Below are 17,737 nucleotides of genomic sequence, written 5' to 3'. Positions count from 1 at the left end.
AGACACCTGAGGTCGTTATTTAAGTGGTTCAGTTCTCTGGACATTGGCTCTGGTGTCTGCATTTCTCTCAGGTAAATTGATGATCTGAAGACGAGTGCCAGAGGCAGCTTACAACTACACTATTTAATCAACTAAAGACAGAAACAAATGTTCTCAATCACATCCCAGACATATGTTGCCATGGTTATTATTGGTTTCTCTAAAGAGGCAGAGTTACATGTTCTTAGTCATTATACATCTAGTATACACCATGACAAGAACCATTAAGACAATTCAAATAGAAATGTGCAGTAAACATGCAAGGATGTGTCCCTTACCTGAGCAGATTAATTTCATCAACATGTACTCCCTTCCACAGTCCTTCTTATAGTAACATTTCAGCCGGTTAATGAGGCAGGTGCCGAACTTGAGCTCCTCTCTTCTGCACAGAAGGGCGATGTCCTCATCTGCAAGGGCAGGCAGAAGGGAGAGAGATTGTGAGGGGGGAGAGGGAGACAGAGAGATAGAGAGAGAGAGAGAGAGAAAGAGAGAGAAAGAGAGAGAGAGAGAGAGAGAGAGAGAGAGAGAGAGAGAGAGAGAGAGAGAGAGAGAGAGAGAGAGAGAGAGAGAGCGAGAGAGAGTGATGTGAGTGACAGGCTCTCTGTTGTTTATAAAGCCTGAGGTACATGCATGTGTGTGCGCGTGTGTATTTGTGTGTGGTGTGCAGCCAATGGGCCACCCACGCTGCCCCGTGTTCATTAGTCTTTCCGGTACATGACCCCAGGGTCTGAGAGTCCCGATCAATACCAGGACCCCTCTACATACAATATTAAAGGGATACTTCAGGATTTTGGCAATGAATCTATCTACTTCCCCAGAGTCAGATGAACTCGTGGATACAATTTTTATGTCTCTGCGTGCAGTTTGTGTCACACCCTGGCTCTGGGACTCATTATGTTGAGCCAGGGTGTGTTCATTCTATGTGTTCTGTTTCTATGTTGGGTGTTCTAGGTTGTTTATTTCTATGTTTGACTGAGTGACTCCCAATCAGAGGCAACGAGTGTCAGCTGTGTGCTGGTTGTCTCTGATTGGGAGCCATATTTAACTGTCTGTGTTTCACTTTGTGTTTGTGGGTTTTTGTTCCGTGTTCGGTCATTGTCACCGTGGACTTCACGAGTCGTTTCTTGTTTTGTAATTTGGATACTTTAACTAATTAAAGTCATGTTTGTTTCTCACGCTGCGCCTTGGTCTACTCCTTACTACGACGATCGTGACAGTTTGAAGGAAGTTGCTAACTAGCGCTAGGGCAATTGCTAACTAGCGTTAGTGCAATGACTAGAAGTCTATGGGTATCTAGCAGATACCCATAGACTTCAAGTCATTGCGCTAATGCTAGTTAGCATTGGCTCACGAAACTACCTCTAACTTTCTTCATACTAGACACAGAGGCATAAAAATGGTATACACGAGTTCATCTGACTCTGGGGAAGTAGATAAATGGCCTCATTGCCAAAATCCTGAAGTATTCCGTTAAGGCATTCGGAGACTGGATTTGTAACTAGGTGGAAATTATGAACACTGAAATCTGCTTCAGATTGGTTATCTTGAAATATATATGTTTCATTTTCTTGTTTAGAAGAAATCAATATGTAAATGAGTCAAGCACTGTATTATACATATGCTATTACTTTGTGTATTGTGCATGTGTGTTTATATTCAAATGAGGTGAGTCATATATGATGACATTTACTCTGTGCACACTGTATGAAGGATGACTGTACTGCCTGCCATCACAAAGCCCTGCCATTGTGAATGAGGTTTCAAGTCCTGTTTAAAGCAGAGTATCTAATGTCACGCTAACCAAAGTTGCATAGTGCTCTTACATAATGCTGCATCTTCCAGGCAGCAGCTAAAATCTCTTAGATTCTAGTACACTCCGTTCATGGACCATGAGTCTTGTATTATACAGTAGACACACCATACATTCATATACCCACATCCATGTATGATATAACCTGTGCATTCCTTGTATAAGAAGCCAGGGTTAAGTACAGTACTGAGCATGTAAAACACAGAGAAAACTCACAGGCTTTGGAGTAGTTCCTGACAACTTCAATTGCGTTTGAGGTGCCACAGACAAGGGGAGTGTGCAGTGCTAGAGCTGGAGAGGTACAGGGCAGGAGTGAAACAGAGAGAGAGAGGAAGCATTAATCTCATTTTGTATTCCTGTCAACTTTGTTTTATGGTGACTGGGGTGTTATTCCCTCTTGGCGGACTCTGACATCACATCATGCCTCTTTGGCATTTCTGCCCAGGCCCGATGAGGCTAATGCAGGGATTGGACAAGCCATGGCTTGGCTTGGTATTTCAAGTCCAAGGGAGAATGTGGGACTAAGCCAGACAGTAACAACATATGCATAGTGGCTTTGGTCAACAGGCTGCCATGACCATTATCGTCTGAGGCAAAACTACAGCAGAGCTGACTACAGATCAGATATTCAGACAGTCTTGCCAGTTATCTCACAACATCAACGCCCAAACTTTATGGTGATGTGACAGTATTATTGACAAGCTAAAAAGTGAAGATCAAGATAAGACTTTGTTATCCCCCACAGAAAAATCTATAGTTCTTTATTCATTCATTTTGCTCTGTGAGCTCTGTCGTTTCTGTATTTATCAAAGGCAGAAATGAAGTTGATTAGTTGTGTAACCAACCTGATATCAGACAGTTTCTGGATACCCAGATCAATATGTTGAAAAAGAACCCAAAAAGGAGGATGGGAATGTAATAACTTCTCATGAACATTATGTAACATAGTCAGTGGGTTAGCATCGTCCTCTACAGCTACTAATAGAGCACTAGGATAGATACTTAGATTTTATATGAAACCAGATGGGTCTCTAAACTGGCTGTCCTACTGTACAGTAATGTGGACATTTCAAATGCAGATAGTCCCTTTAAATGGGACAAATATAGTTCCATGCAGAGCTCTGTTTCCACGTACTAGACCATATAGATTCTGGGGATGTTTGGAATATAAATGCAATGCTCTCTAGCTAGATTCTACAGACTCCTCAGGGGCAGGTGCATAGCACTTGGTGCCTGTATACACTATGCTCATCAATCTTGGGCTAGCCCTATGTGACAGCCCAATTTAGCCTATTTTGGGTCAGTCATCAATTCATGGCCTTCCTTGGACAAGAACCAAACTCATAACGTAATAATGAGAAATATTAATGACTTCAATTAATTTTTTGGAAACATTCTATGAAAGACCAAGCATGGTGCATGGATGCCATGATCTCAATGGTGAAAACATCTTTAAAGGTGTACCCACAACACAACATAACTTAAAAAAAGCAACTGCTCAACCTGGAATAGTTTTACGCAGATCACAGGTCGCAAATTCAACAGCTTATCGGACAAGAGAAAAGAGTGATAGAGTACGTACCCACGGACCAGTATAAAAATATCCCCGTGCGATGCAGGTGCCTTCCTGTCCTTCGATTTCGGATAGCCTACCTACTCAATGCCAGCAGAAATATTACTTGTTTAATTCGAAGAAAACATCGTGGTTAAAAGGGATACGATATCTTACGGTGCAACATAATATCTGGTGCGAAAACCCTCAGAACAAACCCTCAACCCTCAAAAACGCGTGCCGTCGACCGGAGACATTGCCCACCTGGCCAACATAGCAAGTATATCACTAATTAAACTTCCGTTAGCACAGTAGATACTAGATAAAACTAGTTTTTCTAATATCCCCGGTGTAAACATCGAGCATATAAACCAAATGCCATCAAAAGCCGTCAAATCAAACACTATGCAGCAAGAAGCATCTTCTATGTCCCGCCGTTGCTGCGAACGTGGTTGGTCGTTTGCAGCGCTCAGTTATCCAACATACAGTATTATAACGCCATGATATTTAATTTAGATGACAGGCGGGCAGCGGCAGTCATGTGCCAACACTGGCGTTTGTTTACAAATGACATAATTGTAGTTGGACGGATGGATACTACCGGGCAAATACATTATGAATGTCCCAGGATGTAAGAGCACCACAATTGTCTGTTGTCAAGTTTACAGTATTTTATTTTTTTATTTTCGTTTTCTGAAGCAGACGAAGGCTGTTATGTTGTGAACTGTCTTCTGACATCCACACATTTCGACTGTTATCCACTTTATTCACTGTTTATGCATTTATTACTACATAGGAGGATATTGAAAAAGGGAAGATTGGAGTCAATACCATTTCAGTTCAATCAATTAAGGAAATTCCAATTCAAGAATGTAATAATTTTCATTGAATACAATGGACATTTTTCATTTTTAGCTGAAATAATAACTTGCGAAAAGACACTAGGCCTACACTGAGTATACAAAACATCAATAGCATCTGCTCTTTCCATGACATAGACTGACCAAGTGAATCCAGGTTAAATTAATGTCACTCATTAAATCCACTTTAATCAGTGTAGATGAAGGTGAGGAGACAAGTTAAAGAAGGATTTTTAAGCCTTGAGACAATTGAGAACATGGATTGTGTATGTGTGCCATTCAGAGGGTGAATGGGCAAGACAAAAAATATTAGGAAGGTGTTCCATTTCTGAATGAAATACAATTCATGAAGTTGATGTGGGGTATTACAAATATTCCATGATAGGTGTGTTGGCCACCCCTACTGGTGATATAATGCATTGCCAAAAAGGCTTGCTGGTGGTGTTCTATATTATGATACATTCTTCCCATTATGTCTGTCTGCTGAAGGAAATTGTAATTCTGTGTACATCATAAGGACATTGTATCCATAACCATAAATTTGATAGCATTTGGATTTGTAAATGAATACACTGTAAACCCAAAGGCATTTTTAACTCAAATATTTATAGTAAGCAGAACTCAGTCAATTAAAATGTGGTATTGACTCAAAAGTAAATGAGAATCAAATCAAATCAAATCAAATTGTATTTGTCACATGTGCCGAATACAACAGGTGTAGACCTTACATTGAAATGCTTACTTACAAGCCCTTAACCAACAATACAGTTTTAAGAAAAAAAAAGTGTTAAGAAAGTATTTACTAAATAAACTGAAGTAAACAATAAATACAAATAAATAATGAAGAAAAATAGAAAAATAACTAATAATTAAAGAGCAACAATAGAATAACAGTAACGAGGCTATATACAGGGGGTACCGGTACAGAGTCAATGTGCGGGGGCACAGGTTAGTCGAGGTAAATCAAATCGAATAAAATTGTATTGGTCACACACGTGTTTAGCATATGTTATTGCGGGTGTAGCGAAAAACTTGTGCTTCTAGCTCCGACTGCAGTAATATCTAACAATTTGACAACATATACCCAATACACACAAATCTAAGTAAGGAATGAATTAAGAATATATACACTACCGTTCAAAAGTTTGGGGTCACTTAGAAATGTCCTTGTTTTCCATGAAAACATACATGAAATGAGTTTGAATAGGAAATATAGCAAAATGAATAGGAAATGTAGTCATTGACAAGGTTAGAAATAATTATTTTTAATTGAAATAATTATTTTGTCCTTCAAACTTTGCTTTCGTCAAAGAATCCTCCATTTGCAGCAATTACAGCCCTTTGGCATTCTAGTTGTCAATTTGTTGAGGTAATCTGAAGAGATTTCACCCCATGCTTCCTGAAGCACCTCCCACAAGTTGGATTGGTTTGATGGGCACTTCTTACGTACCATACAGTCAAGCTGCTCCCACAACAGCTCAATAGGGTTGATATTTACATTTTTGTAATTTAGCAGACGCTCTTATCCAGAGCGACTTACAGTTAGTGCATACATTATTTTTTTTATTTTTTCATACTGGCCCCCTGTGGGAATCGAACCCACAAACGCCATGCTCTACCAACTGAGCTACATCCCTGCCGGCCATTCCCTCCCCTACCCTGGGCCAATTGTGCACCGCCCCATGGGTCTCCCGGTCGCGGCCGGCTACGACAGTGCCTGGATTCGAACCAGGATCTCTAGTGGCACAGCTAGCACGCGATGCAGTGCCTTAGACCACTGCGCCACTCGGGTGACTGTGCTGGCCACTCCATTATAGACAGAATACCAGCTGACTGCTTCTTCCCTAAATAGTTATTGCATAGTTTGGAGCTGTGCTTTGGGTCATTGTCCTGTTGTAGGAGGAAATTGGCTCCAATCAAGCACCGTCCACAGGGTATGGCATGGCATTGCAAAATGGAGTGATAGCCTTCCTTCTTCAAGATCCCTTTTACCCTGTACAAATCCCCCACTTTACCACCACCAAAGCACCCCCAGACCATAACATTGCCTCCACCATGCTTGACAGATGACATCAAGCACTCCTCCAGCATCTTTTCATTTGGTCTGCGTCTCACAAATGTTCTTTGTGATCCGAACACCTCAAACTTCGATTCGTCTGTCCATAAATTTTTTTTCCAATCTTCCTCTGTCCAGTGTCTGTGTTCTTTTGCCCATCTTAATCTTTTATTTTTATTGGCCAGTCTGAGATATGGCTTTTTCTTTGCAACTCTGCCTAGAAGGTCAGCATCCCGGAGTCGCCTCTTCACTGTTGATGTTGAGACTGTTGTTTTGCGGGTACTATTTAATGAAGCTGCCAGTTGAGGACCTGTGAGGCGTCTGTTTCTCAAACTAGACACTCTAATGTATTTGTCTTCTTGCTCAGTTGTGCACCGGGGCCTCCCACTCATCTTTCTATTATGGTTAGAGCCAGTTTGCACTGTTCTGTGAAGGGAGTAGTACACAGCGTTGTACGAGATCTTCAGTTTCTTGGCAATTTCTCGCATGGAATAGCCTTAATTTCTCAGAACAAGAATAGACTGATGAGTTTCAGAAGAAAGTTCTTTGTTTCTGGTCATTTTGAGCCTGTAATCGAACCCACAATTGCTGATGCTCCAGATACTCAACTAGTCTCAAGAAGGCCAGTTTTATTGCTTCTTTAATCAGCACAACAGTTTTCAGCTGTGCTAACATAATTGCAAAAGGGTTTTCTAATGATCAATTAGCCTTTTAAAATGATAAACTTGGATTAGCAAACACAACGTGCCATTGGAACACAGGATTGATGGTTGCTGATAATGGGCCTCTGTACGCCTATGTAGATATTCCATAAAAAATCAGCCGTTTCCAGCTACAATGACTAAATTACTAAAATGTAAATAATGACTAGAGGATGGCATATAGCCTGAACAGATGAAGGAACCAATAGGATGCTCGAGGGCAGGCGTTCCTGCAGATGCAGTCATGCCCACATGCAGGAACGCCCCGAATTGTGGGCTGCAGTTGCCCACTATTGGTCATCCCTCACAGCATTGTATCCGCAACAAGTCAATTTGATAGAAACACATATTTGGTGGGAAAATGTGCATATTGTTTTTATGCAGATTTTTGAATATTCACATGAAAATCATACATAAATAATGATTACTGCAGTCACTGATTTATGCAGAAAGTAATTACTTGTAATGTAACAACATTTATCCATAACAGAGTACTTACCGGCGTCACTGACGTGATAGTCTATAGGCCTAACGATGAAGTAGTCTAATGTTGCGTGCACCTCCTAAAAAGCACGCCAATACCGGAGATGGCAAACATCAAACACAGGTTGGCAATGAAATGTAACTTTTAGATGATACAATAAATAGTTTCAATGTTCCAATAAGTCGTTTTTTGTGTAGATGTTGTAATGTTACTAGTAGCACACACAATAATATGCGTGCACTTTGTGAGCGCTACAAATGTGTTGAAGAGTTTCATGTTTGGGTGGTGGAGTCTAGTGCCAGTGGTTCCCAACCTTTTTCGGTTACTGTAGCCTACCACCAACTGAATTTTGCTCTACCGAGAGTACCCACTTGTTGTAGCCCCTCATGTGCATTTTACTAGGAGGGCTAAGCCTATTGTCTCAAGAGTCTTCTCAGGTACCCCCTGTGGATAGGCCAAGTACCCCCAGGGGTCCTAGTACCCCAGGTTGGGAACCACTAGTCTATTCTAGGACTTCGATGTGGCAATAGGCTACTGCAGCACAACATCGTTAAACATCGCCATTATAGCAACATACAGTGCATTCGGAAATTATTCAGACCCCTTGATTTTTCCACATTTTGTTACATTACAGCCTTATTATAAAATTGATTGAATAATTTGTTCCCCTCATCAATCTACACACAATACCCCATAATGCCAAATGTATTAAAACTAAGAAACAGAAATACCTTATTTACATAAGTATTCAGACCTTTGTTATGAGACTCCAATTTGAGCTCAGGTGCATCCTGTTTCCATTGATCATCCTTGAGATGTTTCTACATCTTGATTGGAGTCCACCTGTGGTAAATTCAATTGATTGGACATAATCTGGAAAGGCACACACCTGTCTATATAAGGTCCCACAGATGACAGTGCATGTTAGAGCAAAATGAGGTCGAAGGAATTGTCCGTAGAGCTCCGAGACAGGATTGTGTCGAGGCACAGATCTAGGGAATGGTACCCAAAAAATCCTGCAGCATTGAAGGTCTCCATGAACACAGTGGCCTCCATCATTCTTAAATCAAAGAAGTTTGGAACCACCAAAACTCTTCCTAGAGCTTGCCAAACTGAGCAATCAGGGGAGATAGGCCTTGGTCAGGGAGGTAATCAAGAAACCAATGGTCACTCTGACAGAGCTCCAGAGTTCCTCTGTGGAGATGGGAGAACCTTCCAGAAGGACAACCATCTCTGCAGCACCACCAATCAGGCCTTTATGGTAGAGTGGCCAGACGGAAGCCACTCCTCAGTAAAAGGCACATGACAGTCCACTTGGAGTTTGCCAAAAGGCACCTAAAGGACTCTCAGACCATGAGAAACAAGATTCTCTGGTCTGATGAAACCAAGATTGAACTATTTAGCCTGAATGCCAAGCATTACGTCTGGAGGAAACCTGGCACCATCCCTAAGGTGAAGCATGGTGGTGGCAGCATTATGCTGTGGGGATGTTTGTCAGCGGCAGGGACTGGGAGACTAGTCAGGATCGAGGGAAAGATGAACAGAGCAAAGTACAGAGAGATCCTTGATGAAAACCTGCTCCAGAGCGCTCAGGACCTCAAACTGAGGCGAAGGTTCACCTTCCAACAAGACAACGACTCTAAGCACACAGCCAAGACAATGCAGGAGTGGCTTCGGGACAAGTCTCTGAATGTCCTTGAGTGGCCCAGCCAGAGCCCGGACTTGAACCCAATCAAACGTCTCTGGAGAGACCTGAAAATAGCTGTGCAGCGACACTCCCCATCCAACCTGACAGAGCTTGAGAGGATCTGCAGAGAAGAATGGGAGAAACTCCCCAAATGCAGGTGTGCCAAGCTTGTAGCGTCATACCCAAGAAGACTTGAGGCTGTAATCGCTGCCAAAAGTGCTTCAACAAAGTACTGAGTAAAGGGTCTGAATACTGTAAATGTAATATATATATATTTTTATTTTGTTCAAAAATGTCTAAAAACCTGTTTTTGCTTTGTCATTATGGGGTATTGTGTGTAGATTGATGAGGGAAAAAAACAACTTAATCAATTTTAGAATAAGGCTGTAATGTAACAACATTTGGAAAAAGTCAAGGGGTCTGATTACTTTCCGAATGCACTGTATAATATTGTTTGTACTGCTGTTTGCTGCCTTAAAGGAAAATTCCATCCAAATCATAATATGCTACATTTATTTATGTATTTTGAAAGTTATATATCTTGAACACTTGATTGCTGACATGCAAAACATTTTGGGACTAGACCAACAAAGGACTAATGGCAAATAGCAAAATATAGTTTTCCTTTAAAGTGATAGATAATCTGTGTCTCTTTCCCTCTCCTCCTGAGATGTATTCAGCAGTGGAGGCTGCTGAGGGGAGGACAGCTCATAATAATGTCTGGAACGGAGTTAATGGAATGGCGCCAAACAAATAGGAACCATGTGTTTAATGTATTTGATACCATTCCACCTATTCCGCTCCAGCCATTGCCACGAGCCCGTCCTCCCCAATTAAGGTGCCACCAACCTCATGTGGTGTTCAGGTAACAGCCCGGCATCTTTGTGTTGGATGTCACAGTGTCACAGCCTGGACTAGCTTTAATAAACGCTGACACATTTTGAGCAGAGAGATAGGATCAATGTTGGTGACTACTGTCACCTTGTTGGATGTTTTGGCTGTGACAGACAGGCAGTAGCCTAAACAGCGGGCTGTGATAAGGGAATTGTAAGGTGGTGACTGGGGGCTTGATGGGCCTGCCGGTCAGTCATTGCCAGTCCTATTTCATCTGCACTGCAGCAGCAGCAAGCACACACAGCTATATATATATTTCAGCCTGTAAAACTACTGCTAGCGGCGGGCAAAGTCTCCCAACTTAGCACTGAAAGGATACCTTCACCAAAACATGCCATTCTAAAGGCAAAAAAGGTGCACTATGTGCACTTGGCATTTAAAATGTCATCATAGATTATGCAATGTTGTTGTAGAGTTGAAAAGTAAGGAGAACAGAGGTATACTGTAAGTGGAAGAAGGAGTGAGGGTATTTTAAGAAACGAATAGACCAGCTGTATTTTCAGATGCATGCCATAGGCCTATCTCTCTATGGTGACATAGAAATGTGATATTGCCTAGTTTGTTGTTGATGCCAACTGGTCGTAGTCTGTCATGAACCCGTCTGTGTTTTTAAAGTGTCTGTCTCATCTGTGGAATCTGATATGTGTATTTTCTGTCCTTTATTCTTTGTCAGCAGAAAAAGATGAGTGTATGAATCTTTAGTTCACGTCAACAATGAAAGTTCACACCGATGGGGATATAGAACGAAACAGATACCCAGATGGTGTGTTTCTGTACACTGTAGATGTGTGCAGGCAGACTTTATTCACTGAGGTGTCGGGCAGGGATACATACGTTAACAAAAGCTATTGCTTTTACCACAATTCACCAGGTCCCTTCAAATCAGTGAAGGATTAGTCAGATTTCAGCGGCATAAACTCAGATGCCTGTGCTCTGACAGAGTCATATCAGGACATTGTTATTCCCTAAACCAGGACAGCGGAATAACCTATAGCATACAGTATTCATATTTATTAATCCCATTATGAAGGCTATGTTCTACAAGTGTCTGTATCATGGGACCTTTCCACAACTACAGTTTACATAATACAGAAAGATTTGGATTTAGCTTTTGGATTTAGACACACTCTCTCTTTCCTCCCCAGAGACTCAGAGCTGGGGCCATATGGTCGGAGGAGTACGGCCAGCGATGACATGCCTCCCTGGAGCTGGACTGCTGCTGCTGCTAGGACACAAACCGCTCAGGGCACACACAGGCCATCTGATCTGTAATCTCTGTTCAGTTACCACATCACATTGTTGACTTTATATGGATTAACTACGTGTGGAAAATGATACAAAGTACAGGAGGGATTTTACTGTGTGTGTGAGAGAGCGATGAAATAAGATTTTTGAGGCAGATTATTTATTTCTTAGTAGTAATATGGGAAATTTGGTACCTTTGGATGAGTTAGTGAGTGTGTGTGCGTCTTAGCACTGTATGTGTACACTATATGAGAGTCTGTGTGAGTAAGGAGAAGGTGAAAAACTAGAGACCAGGAGGCCATCTGATTGCACTCTGGTAAGGCATTGAGGTGGAAGATACATTCCGGTTGGCGAGAGGGTGGAAAGTTTATGTAACATGTAGGACTGTCATCCAATATGGAAAAGCTCTGTCATAATTTGAAAGATTAATAGCATCTTCTAAGTAATATCGTTGTGTTGTGGATGAAAGTTGAGCATGACATGTTTCGGGTGACAGGATGTGTGATAAGGAGGGAGATGTACTGAGGAGATAAAATCTAAAACAAAGAGAGGGTGTAACGAGGGAACAAAATTCCTTCGCTTGCATGACCTTCACGTCATTTTGCTTCAGTCCACCTCCTCCTCCTTGGAGGGATGAAATCAAATAAATTCTCATCAGGAGCCATTTACAAGCATGTAATATTCTATAAGGAAGGGCTAGCCCTTAAATAAATTGAGACAGATGACACATGTATGCACATGGGATGGCTTCAGCATGTATTTATGCACAGTCATTTCAGATCCAATCCAGCTTCATTATGTTACACCAAGCAGGAAATGTAACATGCTGCACATGGACTGGAGGTCTGCATTGATTATCTATCTTATTGAGCTAATTTGTTCAGCAAGCATGGTGCAAGGTATTAATATTTGATCTCATGTCATGTATATGTTAATGATGCATTTATGCTCACATTTGAATGAACCCACAGATTCCAGTTGCCTAAAAACAGAGGGAGAACCATTATATCTTTGTCAAGGTATCTCTACCAACCTCAATCCCAATAGGTGATGAAATTTGCACATTGAGCATGGGTCAATGCGCTCTACAAATTAATAATAATAATAATAATTATTATTATTATTAAATTAGGGCACCATTGGAGCACATGAGTATTGTGGAACTAGTTGCAACTAGCTGGATAAATAAAGGACAAGTTTAATGATTCATAGTGATGTATACTGTGATGCACAGACTGTGGTGTAGACAGTACAGTATGTATGAATGGGCTGTGGTCTCGTGGTCTAGCTAGTCCATGGCCCCCTGGTGGTGTTTAATGGGTAATGGGACTTCTCCATTACTCCTCCTAGTTCCTCATCTCAACCATTAGAACTCATTTAGTCCACTGAGGCTGAAACAACTATGTAAGGCAGCACTAGGGCTTCTTCCCTCAGGTGTTTGTCTCCACATCTCCAGATCAGATGCTGGTGTCATCTCAGTTCACACTGCGTCTGTTTGATCTGTCAATCCACATGGCTGGGGCGCGGGTTGAGCGGATGGGCGTTGCCCCCCGGGGTGTTGCTGACGTGACAATAACTTTAGAGGCGCTGATGTTGTCGGGGCCTGATAGTTAATAATTGATACCCCTGTCTCATTAATCCGACAGGAACCACAGCAGTGGCAGTGTGTTTATGTTGCACACGCTCCTGAGTGAGGAATTTGTCTTGCAGGGGTAATTAGAAGAGGGATAATTTAAGCCATCCAGCTGTCTATTTAAAACAATTCAGACATGTACAAATGGGACTGCCATATTGGATATTTCCTCAACCATGTTTATCTATGTAGTTGTAATGACAATGAGAATGTCACGGATTCTGCCGAGGCACCACCCTGACAGAATAACACACCACCATGGAGTCAGCAGGATCAGCGGTACCGACGGAGTCATTGGAGGAGCGCGTCAGTAGCCAAGACGCCATGATCCGAAGACTCGGCACCGCCATGCAGGATGTAATGGACACTTTGAGCCGATGGGAAAGAGGAGGTTTGCCCACACCTCCTCCTACAATACCACCACCATCGGCCAGACCCATCGTTCCATCTCCGGAGTCCAGTGGGATTCGGCTCTCGCTCCCGAGGGCTTATGATGGCACCGCAGCCGGGTGTCAGGGTTTCCTGCTTCAAGTCGAACTCTACCTGGCAACCATTCACCCGGCGCCCTCGGGATACGAGAGCGTTTCCGCCCTCATCTCCTGTCTGTCCGGCAAGGCTTTGGAGTGGGCCAATGCCGAATGGAGGGGAATAGACGCTGCCACCGTCAGTTATGCGGAGTTCTCCCGCCGCTTCAGGGCGGTTTTCGATCATCCCCCAGAGGGGAAAGCTGCGGGGGAGCGTCTGTTCCACCTCAGACAGGGGAAGAGGAGCGCACAAGAGTTCGCACTGGATTTCCGGACTCTGGCGGCCAATGCGGGATGGAATGAGAGGGCCCTCATCGACCACTATAGGTGCAGCCTACGGGAGGACGTTCGCCGAGAGTTGGCCTGCAGGGACACCAACTTGAGCTTCGATCAGTTGGTGGACATGTCGATCCGTCTGGATACCCTGCTGGCTACCCGCGGACGTCCGGAGCTGGGGCCGTCCATTCCATCCCCCAGCACCTCCGAGCCGAGCCCTATGGAGCTCGGGGGTGCTGGTGCTAGAGAGAGGAGGAGAGAGACCCGGAGAGAGGCCGTCCCCTGCACCAACTGTAGCCGTAGAGGACACACTGCGGTTCGGTGCTGGGGAGGGTCTCCTAGGGATCGAGGCAGCAGGTCACGCACTGATGAGTCATTCCAGGTGAGTAAGCGCCCAACTCACCCAGAGCTCTCTGTTGTCCACTTGTGTATCCAAGTTGAGTTTCCCCAGGTTTCATCTCATTCCCAGCATAAGGCGCTAGTCGATTCAGGCGCAGCTGGGAATTTTATTGATCGTAATTTCTGTTATAAGTTAGGGATTCCCCTCATACCAGTAGATGTGCCTTTCCCTATCCATGCCCTAGACAGCCGTCCTTTGGGGTCAGGATTGATTAGGGAGGTCACGGCGCCACTTAAGATGAAGACGCAGGGGGGTCATGAGGAAATTATACAGTTTTATCTGATCGACTCTCCTGCGTTTCCCGTGGTGTTGGGGCTTCCTTGGTTAATATCTCATGACCCCAACATTTCGTGGCAACAGAGGGCTCTCAGGGAGTGGTCTGATCAGTGTGTCGGGCGGTGTATAGGTGTTTCCGTAGGGGCGACAACAGTGGAAAGTCCGAACCAAGTGCCCGCACTGCACATTCCTCCTGAGTATAATGATTTGGCACTCGTCTTCAGTAAGAAGAGGGCGACTCAATTACCACCTCATAGACAAGGGGATTGTGCGATAGACCTCCAGGCAGGCGCTGCACTTCCGCGTAGTCATGTGTATCCTCTGTCTCAAGAGGAGACGGCGGCTATGGAGACATACATCGCCGAATCTCTGGGACAGGGATACATACGGCCCTCCACTTCTCCTGCGCCCTCAAGTTTCTTTTTTTGTGAAGAAGAAGGATGGAGGTTTGCGCCCGTGTATTGATTACCGTAGTCTCAATCAGATTACTATTAAATACAGTTATCCTCTCCCTCTGATTGCGAGTATGACAGAGTTATTACACGGAGCGCAATTCTTCACAAAATTGGATCTCAGGAGCGCTTACAACCTGGTGCGCATTAGGGAAGGAGATGAATGGAAAACAGCATTTAGTACCACCTCGGGTCACTATGAGTATCTCGTCATGCCATACGGGTTAATGAATGCTCCTTCAGTCTTCCAATCATTTGTGGACGAGATTTTCCGGGATTTGCCTGGGCAGGATGTAGTGGTGTATATTGACAACGTTCTAATATACTCTGCTACACGAGCCGAGCATGTGGCCCTGGTGTGTCAGTGTCACGTTCGCTTAAGGAGGAGGACCAATGCGCAGCGTTGAATGCGTACATATTATTTATTAAACAGATCACCCGATCAAAACAACGAACGAAACGTGAAGTCCTTCGATACACACAAACCAAAAGGAACAAGAAACCACAACACAAAGTGAAAAGACCGATAGTTAAATATGGCTCCCAATCAGAGACAACCAGCTGACACTCGTTGCCTCTGATTGGGAGTCACTCAGGCCAACATAGATATACAAAACATAGACTTACACACCCTGGCTCAACATAACATAGTCCCCAGAGCCAGGGCGTGACAGTACCCCCCCCCAAAGGCGCGGACTCCGGCCGCGCCAAACAACCACAACAGGGGAGGGACCGGGTGGGCACTCCGCCTCGGCGGCGGATCCGGCTCCGGACATGACCCAGGCACGGGTTGTGCTGGACTGACGACGCACACCCCTGGCTTGATGCGTGGAGGAGGAACGGGCCGGACCGGGCTGACAATGCGCACCCCTGACTTGGTGCGGGGAGCAGGAATGAGCCGGACCGGGCTGACGACGCGCACCACTGACCTGGTGCGGGGAGCTTGGATGGGCCGGACTGGGCTGGCGACGCGCACCACAGACTTGGTGCGGAGAGCAGGAACGGGCCGGACAGGGCTGACGAAACGCACCATAGACTTGGTGCGGAGAGCAGGAACGGGCCGTGCCGGACTGACGACGCACACCACTGGCTTGGTGCGGGAAGCTTGGATGGGCCGGACTGGGCTGGCGACGCGCACCACAGACTTGGTGCGGAGAGCAGGAATGGGCCGGACCGGGCTGGCGACGCGCACCACCGACTTGGTACGGAGAGCAGGAACGGGCCGGACAGGGCTGACGACGCGCACCACAGGCTCGGTGCGAGAGGCAGGAACAGGCCGAACCGTACTGGGGACACACGCCACTGGCCCTATGCAGGGATCAGGAACGGGCCGGACCGGACTGGTAATACACCCCAGTACCTCTCGCCGTGCCTCCACACTTTCCCTCTCCTCTGTGACCAGTGGCCCCCTTAACCTGGCGGCCTCCTCTGCACACCCGCTGGACCGCTCCATCGCGGCCTCCGGCTGCCCCGTCGTCCACGTCGTGAGCCCCCCCCTAAAAATTTTCTGGGGTTCTCTCCTCCCCGTGGACCAGGCCTCCCTAGCTCTCGCCAGACTCTCGATCCATTGCTTCATAGACCAGCCTCTCTCCTCTTCACTTAGCGTAGCCCAGCCGAAACTCCTACTCCCCTGATCCAAGGTCCTTCCTCTCTCCTCTTCACGCTGCTTGGTCCTGTCTTGGTGGTTTCTTCTGTCACGTTCGCTTAAGGAGGAGGACCAATGCGCAGCGTTGAATGCGTACATATTATTTATTAAACAGATCACCCGATCAAAACAACGAACGAAACGTGAAGTCCTTCGATACACACAAACCAAAAGGAACAAGAAACCACAACACAAAGTGAAAAGACCGATAGTTAAATATGGCTCCCAATCAGAGACAACCAGCTGACACTCGTTGCCTCTGATTGGGAGTCACTCAGGCCAACATAGATATACAAAACATAGACTTACACACCCTGGCTCAACATAACATAGTCCCCAGAGCCAGGGCGTGACAGTCAGGTGTTGGGTAGGCTGTTGGAGCATGACTTGTATGTGAAGGCGGAGAAATGCCTGTTTTTCCAGGAGTCCATCTCCTTCCTGGGACATCGGTTGTCCGCGTCAGGGGTGGAGATGGAGATTGACCGCGTTTCAGCCGTGCGTAATTGGCAGACTCCCACCACGGTTAAGGAGGTGCAGCGGTTTTTGGGTTTTGCCAATTACTACCGGAGGTTTATCCGGGGTTTTGGACAGGTAGCAGCTCCCATCACCTCCCTGCTAAAGGGGGGCCCGGTGCGTTTGCAGTGGTCGGCTGAGGCGGACAGGGCGTTTAGACATCTGAAGGACCTGTTCACCTCGGTTCCGGTGCTGGCACATCCGGACCCCTCTTTGGCGTTCCAAGTGGAGGTGGACGCGTCAGAGGCGGGAATTGGGGCTGTACTGTCTCAACGCTCGGGCACGCCTCCTAAACTCTGTCCCTGTGCCTTTTACTCTAAGATGCTCAGCCCGGCGGAATGTAATTATGACGTGGGGGACAGGGAGCTGCTAGCTGTGGTTCAAGCCCTAAAGGTGTGGAGGCATTGGCTTGAGGGGGCTCAACACCCTTTTCTCATTCTGACTGACCATCGTAACCTGGAGTACATCCGGGCAGCTAGGAGACTGAACCCTCGTCAGGCTAGGTGGGCCATGTTTCTGGCCCGGTTTGTCTTTAAGCTCACGTATATACCAGGGTCACAGAACGTTAAGGCAGACGCCCTGTCCCGGCGATATGACACAGAGGAGAGGTCCATTGAGCCCACTCCCATACTTCCGGAGTCTTGTCTGGTGGCACCGGTGGTGTGGGAGGTCGATGCGGAGATCGAGCGG

General features: G+C 45.4%; 1 protein-coding gene across 1 annotated transcript in view; it reads right to left on the bottom strand.

Moving 5' to 3' along the window:
• LOC311111339 (protein BEAN1-like) overlaps nt 1-13,287 on the bottom strand; it is a gene marked incomplete at both ends in the record, with an annotated part of 47,295 nt that extends 34,008 nt beyond the window's left edge. The window contains 3 exons of the mRNA XM_084154059.1: nt 318-446; nt 2,066-2,140; nt 13,245-13,287. Coding sequence (XP_084010185.1) covers nt 318-446; nt 2,066-2,140; nt 13,245-13,287 — 247 coding nt within the window. The remainder of the gene's footprint in view (nt 1-317; nt 447-2,065; nt 2,141-13,244) is intronic.
• Nucleotides 13,288-17,737: the final 4,450 nt, after the last annotated feature.

The sequence above is a fragment of the Coregonus lavaretus genome, assembly GCF_964263955.1.
Source record: "Coregonus lavaretus genome assembly, chromosome: 37".
Taxonomy (NCBI): Eukaryota; Metazoa; Chordata; class Actinopteri; order Salmoniformes; family Salmonidae; genus Coregonus; species Coregonus lavaretus.
The sequence above is the reverse complement of the archived record's forward strand: the minus strand, read 5'-3'. Positions and strand labels throughout refer to the sequence as shown.